This window comes from Mesoplodon mirus (genome assembly GCF_964341445.2).
Source record: "Mesoplodon mirus genome assembly, chromosome: 2".
Classification (NCBI taxonomy): Eukaryota; Metazoa; Chordata; class Mammalia; order Artiodactyla; family Ziphiidae; genus Mesoplodon; species Mesoplodon mirus.
In genome coordinates, this window is record NC_138977.1 from 198,045,737 (window position 1) to 198,067,246 (window position 21,510).

General features: G+C 47.4%; 1 protein-coding gene across 13 annotated transcripts in view; it reads right to left on the minus strand.

Moving 5' to 3' along the window:
• Positions 1-21,510, minus strand: part of SORBS1 (sorbin and SH3 domain containing 1) — a 243,181-nt gene that overhangs the window by 72,266 nt on the left and 149,405 nt on the right. For 8 of the 13 annotated variants that reach the window (XM_082633415.1, XM_082633408.1, XM_082633413.1 and 5 more), the window contains 5 exons: positions 21,142-21,504; positions 16,885-17,029; positions 13,063-13,092; positions 5,531-5,703; positions 3,762-3,825 (listed from right to left, as the gene is read on the minus strand). In XM_082633415.1, coding sequence (XP_082489541.1) covers positions 3,762-3,825; positions 5,531-5,703; positions 13,063-13,092; positions 16,885-17,029; positions 21,142-21,504 — 775 coding nt within the window. The remainder of the gene's footprint in view (positions 1-3,761; positions 3,826-5,530; positions 5,704-13,062; positions 13,093-16,884; positions 17,030-21,141; positions 21,505-21,510) is intronic. The other 5 variants (XM_082633406.1, XM_082633409.1, XM_082633417.1 and 2 more) reach the window with 2 other exon arrangements.

The following is a 21,510-nucleotide window of genomic DNA, read 5'->3' on the forward strand; positions in this document are numbered from 1 at the left end:
CAGCTTTTAATTTTTTAAGTATCAGTTCCTTTGGTAGACTTCTTTTTGTTCACAATAGGCTCCAGGCATGAAAGGGTTGGAAACCACCGACGGGCACATCACAGGGAGACTAAAAATGGAATATGGTATTTTAACTAAAACTGTATCTAACACATCTCAGCATGTCATCGCATATATGTTAAGTGATCAATAAAAGTTTGGTGAATGACCGAATGGATGACTTCACCAATGAGGAGGAGGGTTGGGCAGGATGGTTTGCTGAGCTGATTGGAACAGAGAAGCACTTGAAGATGGGACTGCACTGGGCTTCATCCCTAGAAAGAACTCTGCTTCTGAGGTCCAAAGCCTTCACTCAGCAACACTCTTCGGGCATGTGCTAAGGACCTACTGTGTACCAGCAAGGTTTTCTGGGGCCTTCTGGACACGTGCTCTCACAACGGCCACCATGCTGGACACAGTACGATGAAGTAGCCTTGTCTAATTCCCTGCCTGACGTGAACGTGGGAGAAAAGAGGTCATATCTTATTCACGGCATTGTCCTCAGTTCCAAGTACAGCGTGTGGCACACACAAGCACTCAATACTACTTGAATGAATGAAGCTCAGAGCTCTCAACATATCTCATCCTAGAAGAGCATTTAATCAAAGTGCCTCCTGCCTACCCCACCCACTCCTCTCTTTCTGGGTCACTCATCTAAAAATCAGACAATCCCTGCGACTAGAATAACTCTCAGGATGTTGCCCTTCACTCACCTTTTAGAACCTTCTTTGACACCTAGGCTATTTACCCTAGAGAAGAATATCTTTTAGATACACGTGTGGCCATCCTCCCCCCAGCAGGTCCAAATTCCTAGCCAGCTCTTTCATGAAAAGGTTTCTAGCTTGGTCAAAACCCTTATTTTCAAGGGCTATCATCTCCCACCACGACACAATCCCATACCTGGCTATGTCTTGGGGAATTCCCTACCAAGGAGAGATACCTGGAGATACACCCAGGACAAGAGGGGCCCAGTGGAGAGTTGGTTGCACGTATGGGAACCAGGTAACGTTTCTCTTGCTGACGCTGGCACGTCTACCTCCTGCCCATGAGCCATAATGACTCAGCTTCCCCGGGTCAGTGCGCCGCCACCAGTATCACGTGACCACCCCAAATACAAAGCCCTGGGTATCTGAGTACAGGCAGTTTTTCCCAGAGCCCCACACGTTCAAAGTATCGTAACTAAGCCACACTGGTTACCCCATTAATCTTGTAAACTCCAAGGGAATAGGATTAAAATACCACCTGGATAGACTCCTGTTAACACAGTCAGCAAGGAGCAAGAGAACACCACAAAACACAAGGTTAGAGGGAAGCAAATGATGGGGAGAGAGCTCTTAGCCACCAGGAAGAAACCCCAAGGTGAAAAAGAAAGTAACAGTATCGGTACAAAGAGAGGCACATGATTTTCCTTTAATTACCTTCAGATTTAGGACTAGGAGTAGATGCAGGAAACTGGTAGGTAGGAGTGTAAGGATTGTCCTCTGTAGCAGAGAAAAGCAGTGGATTTTGAAACTACCCACCACGAAGTGGAGGAAGTGACAAATCTCCAATTGATTCTTTCAAATGACTGATTACCTATTTTAGTGTTATTAAAGCACACGGCATCACACTTGAAAAGAGATTAATGAATTAGAAAGGACTTGGTTATTTTAATATGGCACATCCATGCAAATAAGTGAAATAAAATTTCTGCCAACCAAAAATGACTATAAAAACAAAATCTAAAAGCCAAATCTTATTCCTAAAATGGAACTATAAGAATTAATTTAAGGCTAGGACAACAGATACACTGTCTAAGTTCATGGTACCTTCAGAACTTTGCTGGATTTCAGGAAGTTCAGGGAATTTGTACGTAGGGAAATAAGGGTTTTCTTCAGGAGTGTCTAGGCAGAGGAGCAGGTTTGGTGGAGAGAATAGAGGAAGATACAAATGGAGAGAATGAACGAATAGGAATCCACACACAATTCAGGCTCCTTGAATTCTGAAACATACTAAGCTTCACCAGTGATGAAAGAAATTCAAATTGCTTTTAAAAATCCAGTCCTTTTGCCTGAATTACTGAGACACGTCTAAAGACACAATATCATTTCTCTTCTTGGACAAAGAATTACATAAATACAGTCTCCAATAAGCAAAAGGCATTTAGCACAAAGCTTCAAATTTTCACCTTTTATGGGCAAAAAATATTAAGTATGCTAATAAATTGTGTGTAAAGAAAACAACTGTCATCAAATGATTTTTTAAAAAAATCAAAGCTTGTGCTGTAGACATTAGAATCAGGGCAAATTAGTGGATTCTTAATTTTTCAAATACCTCTGCCTAGGGCAGGTAGTTTCGCTCAGAATCTGTAATTTAGGTTGAGTTATCATCTATAATATATGAGAGGACCAATGCTGCCTGAGGGGCAGAATTACATATTTTTCACATATGCACCTGTGTCTCGGCATTTGGGCCGCCAAAGCTGGATCTAAAGGTGAGAGACAGACAGATTGCTGGGGAAATGGACATTGGCTTTAGGCAGTGACCAGTGGAATGGACACCATCTGATCAGACAGCCAGCATCACCACCGTGACTGAGCTCATCTACCTCAAAAAGAGTGAATTTACTCTTGGCTCAGAAACACTAAATGCTGAGCATCTCAAAATTTAGAAACAAATTGAAGAGGGGTACCCCCAGGTTCATTCTGAACACTGCAGGAGCTAATTAACAGTGTTGTTAGCTGGCAGCCACAGTTAATCAGAGAGACTGGTTATCTGTGGCACAGGCTGACCAGACAATGACCAGATGCTTTTCCTTTGCCTTCGTGTGTCTTCTGCGCCAGGCGGCCAGACTGGATTTGGCCACAGGGAAAGACAGGATGCTCTGCCTGCAGGAGGAGTGGTACCCTTCCCACGGTGCAGCTGCATCCCTGCCTAGCAGCTGAGTGGCGGCACAGGCGGATGAGAGCTGTGGGGCTTGCAACCTGCCTGAGCACTGGCCTGGGGTTCTCCCACCATGCTGGGTCCCCTGCTGGCAGCCCAGCAGGCCCCTGATTTGGAAGCACTACTCTCCCAGCTTGAGCGGGCTTTGTTGTGTCAGCTCTGGACTGGCCCTCAGGACTCCCTGCCAAGTGCTGGCTCCCAGCTGGGGAAGATTATTTTTCACATTAACACCGTCATACAGGTGCACCATGCGTCCTACTTCACAAGGCAGAATTTGCTCTCATTTGGGCCCTGCCACATCCCTCAGAGGAAGGGGAGGGGAACAAACACAGAGAGGTACATGACTGGCCCACGGTCACATGAGTGCTTGGGGGACTGAACCCAGACGAGAACACTTTTTTAACTCCCAGTCCATGCCTTCTCAACTTGCTCTGCCTACAAGGCAGTCATGGGCTGACACTGGGAGGTGCACCTAAAGCCAGAAGCAGGTGGGAGCCGAAGCTGCTCACATCCCAGGCAGGCAGACGCTGAAGAACGCGGGCAGAATGCTGGGCTCAGCCTGCTGCATCCCCAACATCTGGGAGGGAGGACTTGGGAGCTGACCTGAGCTCCCACATGTGAGGCAGGGGCACAAGTTCTCCCACCCCGTCTGCTCTGAAGGTGCATGGCTGGGCTCAGGCAGGCCCGGGCCTAATGAGGTCAAGCTGCAGGGCCCAGTCTTCCGGCCAAGTGAGTTTAGGTCCTCACCACAACAGTCAACATATGGGCACAGCACAGCTTCTACAAATGAAAATCAATACCTCTGTTTAGTTTGTGGATCTGCTTAAACATGGTCTTGTACCAGTCTTTTGATCTCTCGGTGTTCTGGAGAAAAAGAGTAAAATAAAATGGAAATCTCAGCACGTTTCAGAACTTCCATGATTACGAAAGCAAAATGCAAAGTGACAACGTCTCAAGTCAAAACTCATGTAATTCTATACATCTTTGTGATCTCACACTGAAATCTTTTTTTTTTTTTTTAATGCAAAACTGTTGAGAAAGAACAGACAAACCAAGGGATTCAGACCTGAATCTGCGGGGTAATATTTGGTCAAAAGGATGCAAGTTTTGAAACCAGTGGACAAGGATCCACTTGAAATGTGTCCATTCTTAGGTAATTTTTAGAGAGAAACTCTCTCCATATATAGATGACTAAACTGAAGTAAAGGCTCCTAGAAATGTAAGAAACAAGGAACATATGCTTATCACCCATTTCAGGTTACTCTGTAGAAGTGTATCTAAGCCACGTGCATAGGGCTAGATTTAGAATGTATACGTTAAAATGCAACCCATTATAGCATCCAATGCCAGACAGTTTCCATCCTAACCACAAAGCTGGGTTGTTTTTTAAGATAAACGTAAAACAAGGAAGGAGACAGGTGGTTAGATCAGATACTTTCACTCCACTCCCACCTTACAGATGAGAAAATGTGATACAGAAAGTCAAAGGTCACAGAGCAGGTGAGCAGGTGAGAGGGAGGGCTGCCCAACAGGATGGTTAGCGGGAAGGGTCTGCTCTGTCACCCACAGGTTGTGCAATCCTGGGCAAGTAATCCCGCCTGAGTCCCTGTTTCCTCATCTATAAAATGGGAATGATATTAGTACCTACCTTGTACGGTGAATCATGTTTAAATGAGATAATGCATTAGCAAACGAACACTGCAGTCATTAGTAATAATTCTTTCTACTACTATTTATTATTATTGGAATACTTATTATTCCTTAGGACAACAATTCTTTTGAGGCTTAGCCCACTGCTGTTTCTATCAGCCTCCCCCAAAGGGACACAAAAACCTGTCCTTTGCTCATTGGAAATCACAGAGAAACACATCACAGCCAGTGTTCTGGTTCTGGCACATGGAGAGGGATGGGGTTCACCCCAATCCAGGTTCAAATGTGGGGCTTCTCTGGGATCCCAGGGCCTGCAGGAGGCTGGCGGACCTGCACAGCGGGGAGGGCTACGCCAGGGCTGCCACGAGACCCACCCTGTTCTGAGGCCTTGCAGACTGAATCCACCCTGTGTGTCCCCGAGAGTCTCCCCCTCTCCCTGGATGATGGGCTATCTCCCATCCAAGGGAACTTCTTCCTGAATGCATGGTGGCAGGGACCCTGAGCCTCGCACTCTTCCCAGGGTTCTCTAACCCTGGACAACAGCACAGTAACGAAGGAGACTGGGAAACCACTGCCCATGACCTTCTCCTCTTGAACACACACAGGCCTGAAGCCTCTCAGAAGTTCTGCCACAGAGAAAGCAATCTGCCTTTGTTCCACCCAGCTTTCCCCCACATTCATTTGACCGTGAAACCCTTTTCTCATGGATTTAGAAACAGCTAACATATGCTTTGGGAAAAGTTGTCACCCAGCTCTTGGAGGCTCTGCAGGCCTCAGTGGGCTTAGAGAAGACAGTGCTGAGGACCCTCCTTTTGAGGTCTCTGCCACCCACAACTGGGGGTCACGTGGACCCAGGGGTGGACACCTGTCCCTGGCTTAGGACAAAGCCTAAGAAGGACCTGCAGGTCTGCACGCGTACCCGGAGTGGGATGCCCACATCATCCATGGAAACATCGCTTAGGTCCTGAGTGCTCTTTGCCACCCGCCTGCTGTCATCCTTCACCTTCTTCTCAGCAGCCCTGCCAGGGGAGGTGGGTTTTTCCTGAGTTGGTGCTGAGTCCTGCTCTCCCACTCTTCTTTCCGAGACAGGATCTGGAAAAGAAAAGCAATCATTAGCTGAAGCTCTTCTGGTGGCTCCGAAGCAAATTCCCCACAAACAATCCAGCTAGGGTAGAGTGTGTCTGCCAATTCTCAATTGGAAGGAGTTGTGCTTAGAGCAGGGGTCAGCAAACCATGGCCCAGCCCCTGGTTTCTGTAAATAAACTTTTATTAGAACACAGCCAAGCTCTTCGCTTATGTATTATTTACTGCTGCTTTGGAGCTACAACGGCAGAGCTGAGTAGCTGTGACAGAAACCGTATGGCCTGCGAAGCCTAACATATTTACCATCTGGCCCTTTTTTTTGTTGTTTAGTATTTGTTTTTTATTTATTGGATGAAAGATTAGATTCTGTAGTGTTTTACAATTTTCAAAAGTTTCACACACATGATTTCATATAATCCCATAATAACCCTTTGTCCTCCTACCCTTACATTGCCCCTCTCCCCTTCTTCTTACCCCACTGGTAACCACTAGTTTATTCTCTATACCTGAGTCTGTTTTTTGTTTTATTCACTAGTTTGTTGTATTTTTTAGATTACACATGTAAGTGATATCATGGCAGTATCTGTCTTTCTCTGACTTATTTCACCAAGTATAATGACCTCCAAGTCCATCCATGTTGCTGCAAATGGCAAAATTTCATTTTTATGGCTGAGTTGTATTCCATTGTGTACATACCACATCTTCTTTATCCATTCATCTGTTGATGGACACTTAGGTTGTTTCCATACCTTGGCAACTGTAAATAATGCTGCTATGAACATTGGGGTGCATGTAACTTTTCAAATTAGTGTTTTTGTTTTTTTCAGATATATACCCAGGAGTGGAATTGCTGGGTCACATGGTAGCTCTATTTGAGGTTTTTTTTTTTTTTGAGAAACCTCCATACTGTTTTCCGTCCATTAGGCCCTTTTAAAAAATGTGTGGACAGTGTGGTAAGTGCCCTATAGATGTCTGTACTTGGTGCTCCAGACATCCAGGTAGTTCTGACTTTTCTAGGAAGTGAGGGAGCAGGTAAACCACACAAGGGTGGCCAGACACTACTTGGAAGTTCTTGTTTCCCCTTGAGGAAGTCACTTAACTTTTCTGTGCCTCTGTTTTCTCATCCAGAAATGGGGATAACACTTCAACTGGCCAGCTCACAGCGATGTTGTGAGGACCTAATAAAATAGCTTATGCCAAGTGCTCAGAAAATGGTAAACTGCTAAGTGCACATTAGAGTTTATTTAATTTCATCCAGGATTGGAAGCTACAGAGAGCTTATAAACATACCACGTGTGGTCTATAGATTATAAAATTACTTAATGTGTTCTGTTATTCCAGGGCATGTCATTGATTTATGGGAGGCATTTACAAAGCACCTGCCAGGCGCTATATGTTCATATGTGCTGTGGACATGGCGATGAACCATTCCCAGCCTGGCCTTCAAGGAACTGACGGCCTAGTGGGCAGAAAGAGCGGGAGAGCCAGCAATGAGAATGGAGGCAACCAGTGCTGACAGAGGAGTCCGCATCCAGCTCTGCTGAGGAACTGGGCTCAGGCACCACCTCTCAGAAGGGTCAGCCAGACAAAGAGGAAGTGAAGGGCGCTCCCGGCAGAGGGAATGGCATAAGCAAATGCCAGGGGCCTCTGGACTACTCTGAGCTTATTATGGGCCAGGCAGTGTGCTAAGCTCTTCACGTACATTATCGCAGCTCATTCTCCCAGTAACTCTATGAGGAAGAAACTATCATCATCCCTCCATTTTTTAAAAAAAGAAACAAGTAAAATTAATTTTTATTTTATTTACTCTAAAATATCATTTCAACATGTAATCAGTATAAGCAGTTACTAATGAGGTATTATACATTCTTTATCTTGTACCAAGCACTGCATGTCAGTGTGTATATTATACCTACAGCACCTCTTGATTTGGATTAGCCACATTTTAAGTGCTCAATGGCCACATGTGGCTGGCTAGTGGCTACCATACTGGACAGAAGAGCAGTAGAGTATGAATGCCCATCTAACCATTTATTAGTGCTGTGGTTTGCATTGAGCTTTTCAGAGTATCAGTTACTGATCCATTAAGTCATCCCTCCATTTTTAAAAAACAGGTAAGGGGAACAAAGCACAGAAAAGTTAAAGCAGCCTGCCTGAGGTCACACAGCAGCGCGTGGTCAAGCCAGGATTCGGCCTAGTGTCCACCTGACTCCAGCGGTCCTCTCTGAACCGCATCCTGTCTGGCCTCCCTCCAAGGTGGGACCAAGGTTTCGAGCCTGGAAGCCTGGCCTGATCCAAACAGAGAAGTCAGGAAAGGGAACTGGGCTGGGGAAGGCAGGGAGAGAAGGCTGCCTGCACTTAGACAGGGTAACTTTGAGGAGACAGTGAGATACTCAAGTACAAGTGCCCCAGAGACCCTGAAGAAACATGAGAGTGAAGCCCAGGGAGAGGCCCCGGAAGAGGGCGATTTTGGAGCCATCAGCACAAAAGTGATGGCTGAAGGCAAGGAGATGGAAGAGGTCAGTGGAGGAGATGACAGCGGAGTCAAGGGCCGAAGTCATGCACGAAGGAATGTCACAGTTACAGGCTGAAAAGCAGGGGGAAAAAAGGGTTCCCAGAAGCTTGCAGTTGTTGTTGGAGGGCTAGGAGATGAACCGGAGAGGAACAAGTGAGGTGTCACTGAAACCAGAGAAGACAGAGTTCCAAGAAGTGGGATGGTAACGCGTCAGAGGAAAAACAAGAAATTGAAGCAGAGGAAGCGGCATTACCTTAGGCAAAAAAAAGAGTCACAGGATCTCTCTGAGGGAGAAACTTTCAGGAGGGGAGTGAGGGCAGATGCCAGATTGCAGGGGAAGGGATGAGTCTGTGGGCAGGAAGCAGGCAGTTAAGTAGGGAGGGAGGTCAGCACAGGAGGAAGGAGTGTGTCAGATGGTCACCAGAGAGGCCAAAAGATTGGGGGGCAAAAGGGGAGACTAATGTCCTACCAGTGGAGCCCATGAGGTGAGACGGCAGGGGATGAAGATGTGCCCGGGCTATTAGTACGTGTCCGGGAAGGATCTGTTCATTGACTGAGGGAGAGGTTCTCATCTCTGAGAAAAGAAAACGTTCTGAGTGCTGGCTGGGGGACTAAACATTCCATGTTCCAGGGTACATGGAAAGCGGTGCCGAGGTCAGAGATGTCTGTGCGTGGAGGGGTGTGGGAGCTGGGGAAACACTGCCGCCAGCGAGCTCAGGTTTATGACTTTCACAGACTGCTCAATGGAGTGGCTTTGCCCGGGTTTCAAACAAACTACTGAAATGAATACTCATTCTGGGACCGCAGAACAATTTCTAAACATTGTGTGCAAGACTCAGCTTCATGAGTGCTTCAGAAAACCCCATCACTGTAAGTTGTTTTTTTTTTTTTTTTTTTTTTGCTGTACGCGGGCCTCTCACTGCTGTGGCCTCTCCCGTTGCGGAGCACAGGCTCCGGACACACAGGCTCCGCGGCCATGGCTCGCGGGCCCAGCCGCTCCGCGGCATGTGGGATCCTCCGGGATCGGGGCACGAACCCGTGTCCCCCGCATCGGCAGGCGGACTCTCAACCACTGCGCCACCAGGGAAGCCCCTGTTTTTTTTTTTTAAAGACAGGGATTTTCCTTAATTAAAATGATTTCACACTGCTCTGATTTTTTTAATTTTTAATTTTTTATACAACTTTTAAAGGTTATGCTCCATTTACAGTTATTACAAAATATTGGCTATATTCCCCATGTTGTATGATATACCCTTGTAGCCCATCTTACACCCAATAGGTTGTACTTCCCACCCCCCCACGCCCCCCTACTGGAAACCACTAGTGTGTTCTCTATATCTGTGAGTCTACTTCTTTTTTGTTTTATTCACTAGTTTGTTGTATCTCTGGCATCACCACCATAAGCTTTAAAAGATGTTAAGACCAGACTGGTTTTACAGGATAAGTTCTCAGGCTCCCACGAAATTCCAACAGGAGGCCAAGGATTTGGCAGGAACCTCGGGAGGGTGGGGGGATGTTGAGTTACCAGAGTCCCCCCTTAACATGGCTGTGAACACTCCCCTCCCAACTGGAAAGGCCTTGCCTAAACTAAGTGTGATCAAGTTGCAGCAGGTGAGGCTGATTTCAAGCTGTCTCACCCAGTGCTTAGAGACGCTTGTAGTCCTCACGCTCTACTGTCATCTCTTCAGAGGAAGATCACAGATATGCCAACCTCAGCGTCTCCAGACCTAGAGTAATTCTTAAGAAACTGTTAGGGCAGGTAGCTCTAGCAGCCATCACTTAACTGCAAAACTCAGGCTGACAGTCCATGGATTTGTTCCCAAGCTGCCAGAGTCCTTCTGATCTACAAAAATTAGCCCTGAACTCTTACTTTAGAAGCCTATGATCATGTGATTTGTAATTGAGTGGGTTTCAATACACAGAGGGCTGAACTGCAGCCTCTAAAGAAGAAGTGTTTCTTTATATAGTGGAAACCCAAGGTGACACTTCATTGTACCATGCAGGGGATGGGGCCACCCTGTGACATCCAATGGGTTATGGTGAAGCCTTGTTGCTATTTCTCACTAGGCAAATACATGACACCCTGGAGCATTTCCTTCTAGTTTTATACTGTGCTTTCAAAGGAAGGTCCTGGAAAGGGCCACACAATAAAGGATGCTGCTGACAACCTGGACAGGGCATCTGTGTCTGTGGGAGGAGGGAAAGCATCCCTAGTCTTCACACCCAAAGCTTTGTGATTGAGGATCACAGCGCTGCTTACACTTCCCTCGGGGAAGGGAGGGGCGCCCCTCCATACCCTATGCCAGCCCCTCTGTCCCAGCCCTTGTTTTCCTGTCTTTCCACCCAGGGGACAGGAGCTTCATGAGGCCAAATCCCATGCGGGTCTCATTCCTGGATGAATCTCATTACGCATGAAGCCCCACAGAGGTTCAATAAAAAATCGGTTAGTGGGAGGGAGGCTGGTGGTCCTTCCAAGTCCCATCACCACTGGGGTGGGGGGAAACGCCTTACGTTCTCTTACTCCAGAGCACAGACTAGAGCACCAGCCCCACCAGCCTTCTCTCCTTCAGGAGCTTCTGAACAAAATGGTGCTCTTCCTTTTTAAACAAAACTGCTTTTAGTGAGCACCTACTTTATGTCCTGCTCTATCAAATACCCTTAGTGGATCTGCACCAAAAGTGGAGGATGGAAGCGCTGGGCTTATTTTAAAGCAGAGGAAGTGGCCCGAGCCTGCCAGCATGATAGAGAAGCCCCGACATTCACACAGCACCTTCCAGTGTGCAAAGCACCCTCCTCCCTCTTCCCATCACAAATGATCCCTACAACGTCTCTTTGAGGCAGGGGCAAGGATTACATGCCTATTTCCCATACGAGGAAACCAGCTCAGTGAGGTGAAGTCACTTACCCAGGGACAAACAGCTACTATAAGAGGGAAGAAACAGGACCAAACTCTGGGTCCCCTAACTTGTGTTGAGGTGCCTTTTCAAACTCCCCAAAGCAGGAAGGTGCCCACAGGAGCGCCTTTTCAGAGTCGCCCTGTTCTCAGCAATCTGGGCTGGGGCCAGGGAATGAAGTGGGCTGGAGTGCGGCAGCTCCAGGAGGGGCAGCAAAGGGCACCTTGAGCTCAGCCAGGGCCTGTCCTGGTCCTGCGGCCAAGTCCTGGATAAACTGGAGAGGGTGTGAGAATCCCATGTCCTCTCCACCAGGCTCTCCACGAATCACAAGGACAGCAGCGGGATGAAGGAACACAGAACTCATGGAGCAGCTGCTCAGAAAAATGGTGGCTTTTGCTGTCCACCGGATCAGGGGTCCTCAACCCCAGAGATCACGAGTACCGGCAAATCCATGTGTTTGCATGCATGTGGCTTTTTCTAGAGAATGAATCTACTGCCTTGCTTAGATTCTCCAAATAAGTCCATGACCAAAACAAAGTTACAAGCCATGATATCACACCATTAGCTGCTTGAGGGCAGCACAGTTCCCTGAAACAGCCCCAGAGCCTGGCTTGGTGCCTTACACAAAGTAGGCACTCAATAAAATGACAAGTGAGCCAACGGAGGCACCTACTGACAACAGTAGCTCATTTCTATCAAGCACTTGAGTGCCAGTGCTCAGTGCTAAGCTGTTGACAAGCAGAACCCAGGAGGCACTACTGCTTTCCCTATTTGGCAGATAAAAACTGATCTGTAGTTTAGATCATCAGTAACCTGCCTTAGGTCTCACCATCAGTAGGTGGGAGAACCAGGATTATGGCTACAGAAAGCCAGAAGGAAGTGGCCAAACATTCCCATTCCTGGGTTCCCTCCCCACCCCAACCTTGTTCCAATCCTGCACACTTTATCAGGGAGTGAGCCCTGATATCTGATTATATTTGCAGTCACTTCCCACCATTGTCGGCTCTTGATGAAACTTGCTATTCCAGTGCAGTCAGTACAGAGGGAAGCATCAGCATTGCTGGGGAGCTGGTTAGAAATTCAACTTCTGGGACTTCCCTGGTGCTCCAGTGGTTAAGAATCTGCCTTCCAATGCAGGGGACATGGTTTCGATCCCTGGTCGGGGAACTAAGATCCCACATGCCATGGGGCAACTAAGCCCTGTGCTACTACTGAGCCTGCGCACCACAAATAGAGAACCCTGGAGCCCACACCCTGCAACGAAGATCCTTCATGCCGCCACTAAGATGCAACATAGCCAAATAAATAAATATTTAAAAAAAGAAAAAAGAAATGCAACTTCTCGCCTATACCTATGAAATCCAAATCTCTGGAGGTGAGGCCCGGGAATCTGGGCTTTGGGGAGCTCTCCAGGAGGGTCTGATGACAGCTCAAGTTCAAGAAGCTGTGCTCCCCAACCCTCTTCCAGGCACTGCTGGTCTGGAGGCTCTTCCCTTGGTCCATCATCCCAGGGTCATCTATTGGCATTTGGGTTTGCCACCCAAAAAGGAGAGAACTGATCCGCATTTCCCAACCCCAGACTGTCACACCCTAGAAGAGACACAAAAGCAATAGGAAGGTGGCTTCTTCAATGATGCTGGCCAGGAGCACTCCATCCAAAGCGTAGCTCCTTGTCCTTTTTATTCAGAATAGCCAGTTCTTACCGATCAAGGCACTTGTCACTGTCCCATGGGACACGTTTACTAGTTTCTACCACTACTGTGCCCCCACCAGCCTTCAAGTTCCAGGGAGGCAGGAACCATGCCTGTTTTTATCATCCTTGCAGCCAGCAATAAGCAGAGTTCCCAACACATCAGAGAAGCTCGCAAGACTTCACTGATTGAACACATCAGGTGGCGGACAGAAGATGGCTTTAGCAGGAACAGGTGTTAGTAATGTAAATAAATATTTCTCACCTACCTGAAAGGCTACTGAGTCGTTTCTGCTGTTCTGTGATAAAAAACAAAAAATACACAGTGTAAGTGAGATTTACACAGACGTGGTAAGACCGAGAAGTCCTGGCATAACTCATTAGGATCCCCAAACCTGTGTCCTCACTGTCCTCTGGGCTTAGATGCTAAAATGCTGTGTAGCCCAGCTGAATACAGGGATATTAATGTGGCTTCATCATCTGGGTGTGGTGTCTCCTGTCCTTCTCCCCCAGATTTGTGCCAGGATTTGGGGAACAATCACTGTTTTCTGGTTGTTTACATCTTAAAGTGATCTGATCACTGAAGGAGGCCCTCAACTCCCCTGGTCTCAAGGGAGCAGGACCTTATACACCCCAGTCTTGGTACCTTTTGAGGGAATGTAATCATAACCATGGCAGCTACCATCTGAGAGCTTGCTAAATGCCAGATATTGTTTTATGAGCTTTCACATGTGTGAATGCTTTTAATCTTCACAGTAACTCTAGCAGGTAGGTCAGCACTGGCTGAGAGACCTCAGATAAGGGGCACAAACTACCCAAGATGACACTGAAAATCAGAGCTGCATTCAGAACCTGGGTTCCCCAGGTTTCTTTCCAACTCTAATCACCAGGTCCCACTGGTTCCTTAACAGTGGGAGGTCCATTGGTTTCCCACCCTCCTGGGCAGTCTCGCAGTGGGGAGGCCAGCATCTCCTTTGGAGAGTTCTGTGCGTATGTGCTTTGGGATAAGCACAAAAATGACCTTTGCCTTCTACAGCTGCTAAATATAAAGCAGCCACATGTATAAAAATAGAACACTTGCCAGCCCATGGGTGCTGTCATCGTCCCCCTTGGCGGCATCCCCACCCTCCCTCCAGAGCCAGCGTGGCAAGAAGTAAACAGAGCAGCAGGGGAGCTCGCAGCCGGTGGAAGCCACCCTGTCTAGGTCAGGCACGTGGGCAAGGTTCACACTAGCTGTACCACAGAAGCCCAGCAGAGCCCTAGGCTCAGCTCTGCCAGCAACTTGCCAGATGGCACTGACCAACCATGTAACGTCTCAGCCTCAGTTTCCTTGTCTGTTAAATCAAAGTGCTCACTGGATCTATGGTACCCAAACGCTAGGCTCTCAGCTGGAGGCAAGGCCTTCCTTAGCAATCAAAAGCAAATTTATTCAATTGAAAAGATTATGTGGTATCGCACTTCTGAGGTGCGGAACAGCCTTTCCTTCATAGAAAGAGATGCATGCAGTGTAGATCACAGTGGTTGTTTTTCAGGAGTGTTATTTAGCAAAAGTTAGAAATTAGCAACCCCAGGCTAGTCCCCAGACCGTTTCACGTGACCATGAGATCTAGAAGTCTGGGACCGCGGAACTCCTGTCCTTCACGTGGTCCATGGACATGCCCTGCAAGCTTGTTGAAAAATACAGAGCTTCTCCCTCATGCCTCCCCGCCAAAGCCCTCCTGAATGTGACTCCCAGCATGCTATGCACACTGAAGACCAAGAACCACCCAGGCACTCTCTCAGTCCTGAGAGTTTTCCAGTTTAAATCCTCCTCCCCAGAGTGATCATAAGCCATCTGCCCTCAAACACATGTGGGACGGAAAGCTCCAGACAGAGGGGCAAGGGCTATGTTTACACAACTGTGAGAGGCAGGCCAGAGGTGCAGTGCCCCTCCGTTTGTTTGCAGTAGGGGGGCCTGGCTTGGGGAGACAGGGTTATTGTCACACTGTGCCCTGGGGCAGCCTAGGCAGGAACAAAGGGAACCTTTTTTACGATGACTAAACTAGAATTCTAGAAGTGGAGCAGGGTTATCACTCCCTCAGGAGACTTTGCAATAGTTAAATTGTTTTCATGGGTACTTTTTGTGAGGCAAAGCAGGGCTGCCAGGCTGGGTAAATTCCAAAGTGAAGCCAAAAATGCCTGACCTAAAGTGGGTTGATGATTAGTGATCCAAAGCCGGTTGCACTAGGCATTTCCGTTCTCCCCAACTCTTCCCGCCTCCTTAAGGAGCGTAGGGGAAGCTACCTTTTAATTCCAAACAACAAAGGACTTGAACCCTTTCCTGAGGGATGTGTGATTCAGGCTGCACGATTCTGATGTTTAAGCCCAAAGGCAGGACTTGGACAAAAGAGAAAGGCAAGAACCAAAGGCATCTGAGAAAATAAGAAGACTCCATTTGTTCAGGGAAGAAGCAAAAGGAACTACAGGCACTTCCGTGCCCAAAAACGTCTCACTAGGTGCCATCACAAGTAGCTGGCATTACACTTGACATTTCCCAAAAACCAAGTGGCCTTGGGAATAAACTGCCTTTCCTTCTGGGAACTAACTTGCTTTTTTTTGAGTGGGTTTTTTAAAACGATGAGTCATACAGAAGTTCATAGAGAACCAGAATTTCACTTTGTCCTGCATTATGGACACTTTCTGGGCAGAGAGAAAGCTACTGCCAGTAAGGGGGATGGCACCGCTGAAAGGAAAACGGGCTCTTACGTAGCTTAGTGTAGGGGGTGGGACCCTTCTATCGTTTGAAGAACATAGATTCATGGGTGAAAATTAATACGGGAACCACACAGAATGAAAAAAAATAAAATGACTAAAATAACTAAGATTTGAGTGGGATGACTGTGAGAGAAAATGTTTCATTCATCTGCTTTTCAAGTTTGGGGCAGGAAATAGAAAACTCCATTTAATACGGAAAACAATTAAAAATAGACTCCAGTCTCATTCTCATCCAAGTCCCTACAGAGAGGGAGGGGAGGGGAGGGGAGGAAAAGTATGAAGTAGGCGAGCAGGGAGTCAAGAAAAGGGAGATTTGGTACCGAGCTTTGAGCTCTAAATAAAATAATTAAACCTCCACCGTTCTTTGAAATTCAGACTCAAGAGCCCTTTCTACACTAGGAAACTGCTTGAAGACTTTACATTTCACACTGCAAAGGACTTTTGTGAAGGGGAAGTTTATTCCTCTATGGAATTTCAAAAAGGAAAACTTGGGACTTAGAATCATCTTCTGGGATTTTAAAGCAGAAGGGTCAACATATATCATTACTACCTCAACACGCTCCGTTTCCCCTATGACACCCCTTCAGAGAAAGGGAAGAACCAACCAGCAGCAGTCAGAGAAACTCTAGAAAACAAACATGAAAACCCTCAGCAGAGCTGTCGGGGGCCACCTAGGGTACAGGGCAAGAAGCCACACCAATGTCAAGTCCCCAGAGGGTGCCACTGAGGGAAAGCCCAGTGCAGTGACTTCTGGAGAGAATGAAGGCCATGAGTCACTAAGAAAAAGTTCAAAAGCCTCTGTTTTAGAGATACAAAAACATGTTTTCTATTCTAGAAAAGTACCCATCCAGTAGGTTTTCTTTTTTTTTTTTTTTTAATTTTGGTGCTCAAAAGTTTACTTTCTAGAAAATTCATGTCACAGAACTACAGGACTTAGGACAGTAATTAAAAGAGGTATTACTGCACCTGGATTTTCCTAGCAGAGCCCTGACTAGAATTCTCATGACGGTAATTAAGGGGCAGATGTTTTCCTTTCTGTCTTTTCTTTCTTTTCGGAGCTCCCATCTGAAGAAAACTGAATAGCCAGGCTGTGGGACACACGTCACCTACTTACTTATTCAGACACCTGACCTCATGGCCAGACAGGGGCCTCTGTCTGCTGCTGTGATCTACTTTGTGGGTCGTGGGAGTGAGTAAACTGGGGCAGATGGCCTTGGGGAAGGATGGGATTTGTAGAAAATGCTGTGCAATGGCAGAATTCTTGCCCCAGATGTCACAGGGCAGCTATGGCTGATTCCAGCCAGCTGGGGGCGGGGTGCTCCTCGCAGATCCCTTACCTCGATTGTGTTGCAGGAGCACAATAGTAGGATTGACAATTGTCGTGGACGGGTAGACAGATGATGGCTTGCTAACTGGTGCAAAGGTCTGGGAATCAGTTCCAACGTGCGATGAAGAAACTTCATTTAGTAGAGGACTTGAGTCCTGAAAAGAAAACCAGCGTTGTCACTCACTGCAACTCCGTGAAACCAAGAGGTACCGCTTTTTAAAAAGAAGAGATTTAAAGCTTTACAAGGACCTTAATTATAAAAAGAAATGTAACCAGTGAGACATATTAATTCCAGTTAGGTAAGTTTAATCTGGAATGTTTATTCTCTTTGTTGGGATTAGTAAGGGGAGAGAAGGAAGGTGACTGTTACTCGAAGTCTCAGCAACGTCATTCATTATTTTCATCTGGTCATAACTGTGGCTCAATCCGGTTACTGAAAAAGCAAATTCGAAGAAGCGTAACATGCAAAACTCATGCAATCCCCAATGCAATCTGAGAACAAAAGGTGGTTTAATTGGGGAAAGTCAGGAAAATTTAGTACTTGTTTAGAGCAACATGAGACACTGTGAGGACGAGAAGCCATTGACGTAAGAACAGGGAAGAGTTAAGTACTGGAGCTCTTGGAAAAGCTACTCTTACCTACACCACTGAACGACCCTACTAGCACTCACTTCTGAGATCTGGACATTATCTTGTCGTACTGTGACATTTTCTCACTCTAATATTGACTGACAAAGATCTCTGAAGTAAAGACTTATGAAAATCCTGACTTTGAAATCCTGAGGTGTCTGTCAGAAATACCAATAAAATTATTACTACTAACATTATAATCTGCATGATGAGAATAATAGCAGTCTTTTTAAAGACATGAAAATAGGACCTTAAAACATAGTAAAGATATGTAGACAGTTTCCTCTATCATGCCTATAAATTTTGCAAAGTTTCTATTTTGAAGTTTACACACCCCAAAGCCAGAATGTCACTCCCAAAAGGTTTGAAGAACAAGACTGATAGTTACCTTCTAGATAAAAGTGTGGCTCAAAGCAGTCAGTGTGCTCCACCAGAGACCAACTGCTCTGTAAGTACCTGCAGGACAAGGGCTATGCCTCCCTTCCTCCTCTCCCCCCTGCACCTAGCACAATGCCCTGCAGACCACGGGTGCTCAGTAAATGCCACATGGTTGACAGGAGCTGTCTACCAGCAAAGGTGTCTCTGAACAACCTCTGTAGCAAGAGAACACGTGCCCACCAAAAAAGAGGATGTGAGTGTCCGGACCCGGGACAGCTCCTGACACATAGTAGGAGCTTCCTTTAAAAACACCGGCTTGGGGCTTCCCTGGTGGTGCAGTGGTTGAGAGTCCGCCTGCCGATGCAGGGGACACGGGTTCGTGCCCCGGTCCAGGAAGATCCCACATGCCGCGGAGCGGCTGGGCCCATGAGCCATGGCCGCTGGGCCTGTGCGTCCAGAGCCTGTGCTCCACAACGGGAGAGGCCACAACAGTGAGAGGCCCACATACCGCAAAAAAAAAAAAAAAAAAAAAAAAAAAACACCGGCTTGGGGCTTCCCTGGTGGCGCAGTGGTTGAGAGTCCGCCTGCCGATGCAGGGGACACGGGTTCGTGCCCCGGTCCAGGAAGATCTCACATGCCGCGGAGCGGCTGGGCCCGTGAGCCATGGTCGCTGGGCCTGCGCGTCCGGAGCCTGTGCTCTGCGACAGGAGAGGCCACAACAGTGAGAGGCCCGCGTACCGCAAAAAAAATAAAAAATAAAATAAAAACACGGCTTGGTCAGCTCACCTCTTCTGAAAGTGCCCTAATGTCACAGCTGTTAGTTATGAGTGGCAGCTCAGTTTAGTAAATAAAACCTTTCCCTAAGACTCGAGAGGCACAATATGATCTTGTTCAAAAAGTGCCTCATCTCAATTTTTTCTTTTGTATAGTAGGAAAACAATTACGCTTTTCCTAATTTACTTCCAAAGTGATGTAATAAAGATAACTCTGCCATGATGCACCCAAGAAACACAAAAAATCAGGCATACAGCTCCTTAAAGTACAAATGCCAGGATGGATCATGTGAACATTAAGCATCTCACAAATTTTACTCTGGCATAAATCTTATTTCTGGAACATCACAGAAATAGCTATTGGCTAAAAGAACCTGGATCAATTCACATGAATTTTCTTCCCTCTTACTCTCCAATCACTGCAGATGGAGCAGATATCAACTTGTGGCTTGGCCACCATCCACAGGGGCTCCTGTTCCTCTTGACAATTCTCACTCACTGCAGGAATCCAACCAGTTTCCTTTTTCACCTCTTACTCTGTTTGTACCCAGGGCCAAACCAGAAGTTATCAGGCCAAAGGAAGTCCTCCGGGGCAGTCAGTATACCAGGCTGACCGAACAGGTTTGAGAAATTGAGGACACTGTCCCAACTAATCTGTCCTGGCACACATGAGACAAACTCAATATGAAAATCTAGATCTGTGCAAATGACAAAGTGTAGGGTACACAAGAAAGCTACTCACGATATACTAGTGCACTAAAAATAAGGTTTGCTTTACATGCTGCTCCAGGGAAACATTCTGTGCCTGTACTCTCCAAAACAAGAGTGGCTTCTAAATGCACCTATAAATTGAGCTGGGGTGAGGAGAGTGCATCAGCGAACAATCTAGCACTTTCCTCCAACAGGGCTGAGTGGAAAAGCTCAAAGCTAGGATATCCAAAGCCCCTGGGCCACATTTGGCCAGGTCCTCACCTAGCCGTGATGGGCTGTATCTAGAGATTAGAGAAGAGGACCCTGCCCGGGATGTAGCCTTTCCCAGCTTTGGTGTGCCTGATATCTCACTGTAATTTCTCTTACAAGTCAAAAAACAAGTTTCCTTCCTGCTTTCTGTGTGACTGGCTTCAGTTTAATGAGCCACTGGAGCCAGTTTTGTAGGCATACCTCTTTCCGCAGAGGGATGTCAATGAACGTTTAATTCCAGCAGCCAACTGCATGACCCACTAGGTTGCTACATTTTAAAATGTGAGTCCATAGATCCTCAGTGTCAGAATCCCCCAGGATGCCTGTTACCAAATCTCAGTCCTCGGCCCCTCCCCAGACCCACTCAATCAGAAAATCAAGGAGTATAAGCTCAGAGGATACCATGTACGTTACACTTGAGCACCAAGACACCACTCAGATAAATCCTGTTCACAGCTGTGCCCACAGAATCTAGCAGGAAAACTAGAACGTGGCAGGAACTCAATGATGAACTGCTACTTAGTCAGCCACTTATTTTTGAGGAGCTCTGGTCCATTTGCTAGGGCAACCCTCAGCCCCAAAGCTAACAGCTACTGGGCACTCTCTGCGTGCCAGGCCCTGTATCAGAAACTTCGGCGTACTCAGTTCCACTGCACCCACAGCCCCGACAGATCCGTGCGTCCCCATTTTACGACTCACGCTGAGGTTCTTGCGGTCTCTCAGCTCCCAGGGCTCCTGAGGGGAGAACAGACAGAGCCCTTTGACTTGGCCTTTCCTCTAAAGCACTTGGGCTTTCCCATTACGATGGGGACTCGTCCCTAGCAGGACAGGACCCGAAGTGTCGGGACACTCTAACTTCCCATGACCACTGGGGCAGGTACTGTTTTGCCTCAAAAGCCCCTGGCAGCCACCCTGCAGGGGCCCCAGCAATTTTCTGCCTTTTGAGGAAACAGTGTTAATGCTTGTACCAGGCTTGTATATCCATTTGCTCAATTAAACTTTTTTTTAAACCCACTCTCTGCCATTGCTGCATATAAAAGAGAGTTTGCTTACTTGCAAAATCAGCACGAGTGAATCTTTCCCTCCCCTAGAACCTCCCTGCTCCCTGTTAGAGAAACAGCACCATGCCTACTGTTGGCTTTTCCACGCAATTCCTCAGCTTTCCTCCGCTCTCCGCACTACATCTGCCTGGCCTACGAAGAGCACAGTTAGCCAAAGGAAAGGCCACAGAGGTGGTCTGCTCTGCAGGAAGATGTGCATTCCAAACAGGACAGAGAGGAAGAGGGTCTAGAGAGGTTGCCGAACAGCCACAAGGGGCCCACGGAACACACAGGGGAGGCATGCTCTAGTGAAGGCAAACACGGTTCCCGTCATCACACAAGCACAGGGCAGCCAACATCTCTCTCAGAACTTAGTACTTGAGTGAGAAAGGGTTTTTTGGTTTTTCTTTCTTTCTTTTTTTTTCTCTTTACTGCCGGGAGCAGACATTCAGGAAGGCTGTGAGGAAGGGGATCTAGCAAGCTTACGGTACTCGAAACAGCTCCCGTGAGGCCAGGCTCCGAGATTCTGCGGAGGCCCTCGGGGACCGGAGGGACCAGCGGAGGCGGTGGTGAGAAGGATGGCGGTGTCTGGCTAACGGGGGGGAGGGAGCCAGGAGTGCTGGCTGGCTGGCTGTGGTGAGACCGCCTCTGCAGATGAGGGGGAATGAAATCGTCTAGAGTCGGCAAGGTCAGAGGTGAGCCGGCAGGGACGGCCGCCGGGACCGGGGGGCCGTGGGGCCCCAGAGATGCTGGAGGTCTGTCAGTGCCTTCGTGCCCTCTGTCAGTGTTAACCAGGTAGAGAGGGACAACTATTACCTCAGGCTGGGCTGGGCTGGAGGAAGTGGCATCCTGTAG